The sequence below is a fragment of the Gavialis gangeticus genome, unplaced genomic scaffold (assembly GCF_001723915.1).
Source record: "Gavialis gangeticus isolate Ggan-Ray unplaced genomic scaffold, GavGan_comp1, whole genome shotgun sequence".
Classification (NCBI taxonomy): Eukaryota; Metazoa; Chordata; order Crocodylia; family Gavialidae; genus Gavialis; species Gavialis gangeticus.
Window position 1 is genome coordinate 17,858,464 of NW_017729015.1, and position 774 is coordinate 17,859,237.

Consider the following 774-nt stretch of genomic DNA (forward strand, 5'->3'; position numbering starts at 1 on the left):
CGCTCTCAATAGGTCCAGGGACAGGCCCCCAGCTCAGCTGGTGAATCACCAGCTGGCTTTGCCCTGCAGACCCCCGGCGCACGCTCGCCCGGCCTGCGTGAGAGCCGGTGGCACCCCAGGGGCAGGGTCCAGGAGCTCGGGGTCAGGGTGGGCGGCGGGTGGGCCTGCCGCAGGAGCTGCATGCAGCGCGGGCTGTCCCTGGAGGACGCTTTGCAGAGAGTCTGTTTCCCACGGGAAGCAGAGATCATGCGATGGGGTGCCTGGGTCAAATCCAGTTGACCGTGTCGGACCAGCCCGGCTGCGTCCATCCCTCCGTTCATCCCGGCCAGGCAGCGACATCTCCCCTCTCCCCGGCCGCAGGTGGACTTTGCCTTCGTGGTGTGGCGGAGTTTCCCCGACCGTATCGTCGGCTTTCCCATGCGGAGCCACTTCTGGGACCCCGGCCAGCGCCGCTGGGGCTTCACCTCCAAGTGGACCAACGAGTTCTCCATGGTCCTTACGGCCGCTGCCTTCTACCACCGGTACCAGCCCCAGCCCCAGCCTCGGCCTGCATTCGCCCCAGGGCCCTGGGCGGATTTGCGGGGAAGGGAGGGAATTGGAGCATAGGCCCCATGGGCTCCCCGTCCCCTTGGAAGGAAAGTGTGGGCTGGTGCTGGAGGGGCTGGGTGCCCTGCAGCACCCTGGAGGGTGGGGGGCTCGGGGGTCCAGGGCTGCGGTCACCCTCCTTTCTCAGCCTGCAGCCTGCATATGAGCCCTCTCTTCCCCCACTTGTGC

General features: G+C 67.7%; 1 protein-coding gene across 1 annotated transcript in view; it reads left to right on the forward strand.

The window, feature by feature from the left end:
* EXTL1 (exostosin like glycosyltransferase 1) overlaps nt 1-774 on the forward strand; it is a 41,294-nt gene that overhangs the window by 33,761 nt on the left and 6,759 nt on the right. The window contains exon 9 of the mRNA XM_019512454.1: nt 361-521. Within this exon, the coding sequence (XP_019367999.1) occupies nt 361-521 (161 nt within the window). The remainder of the gene's footprint in view (nt 1-360; nt 522-774) is intronic.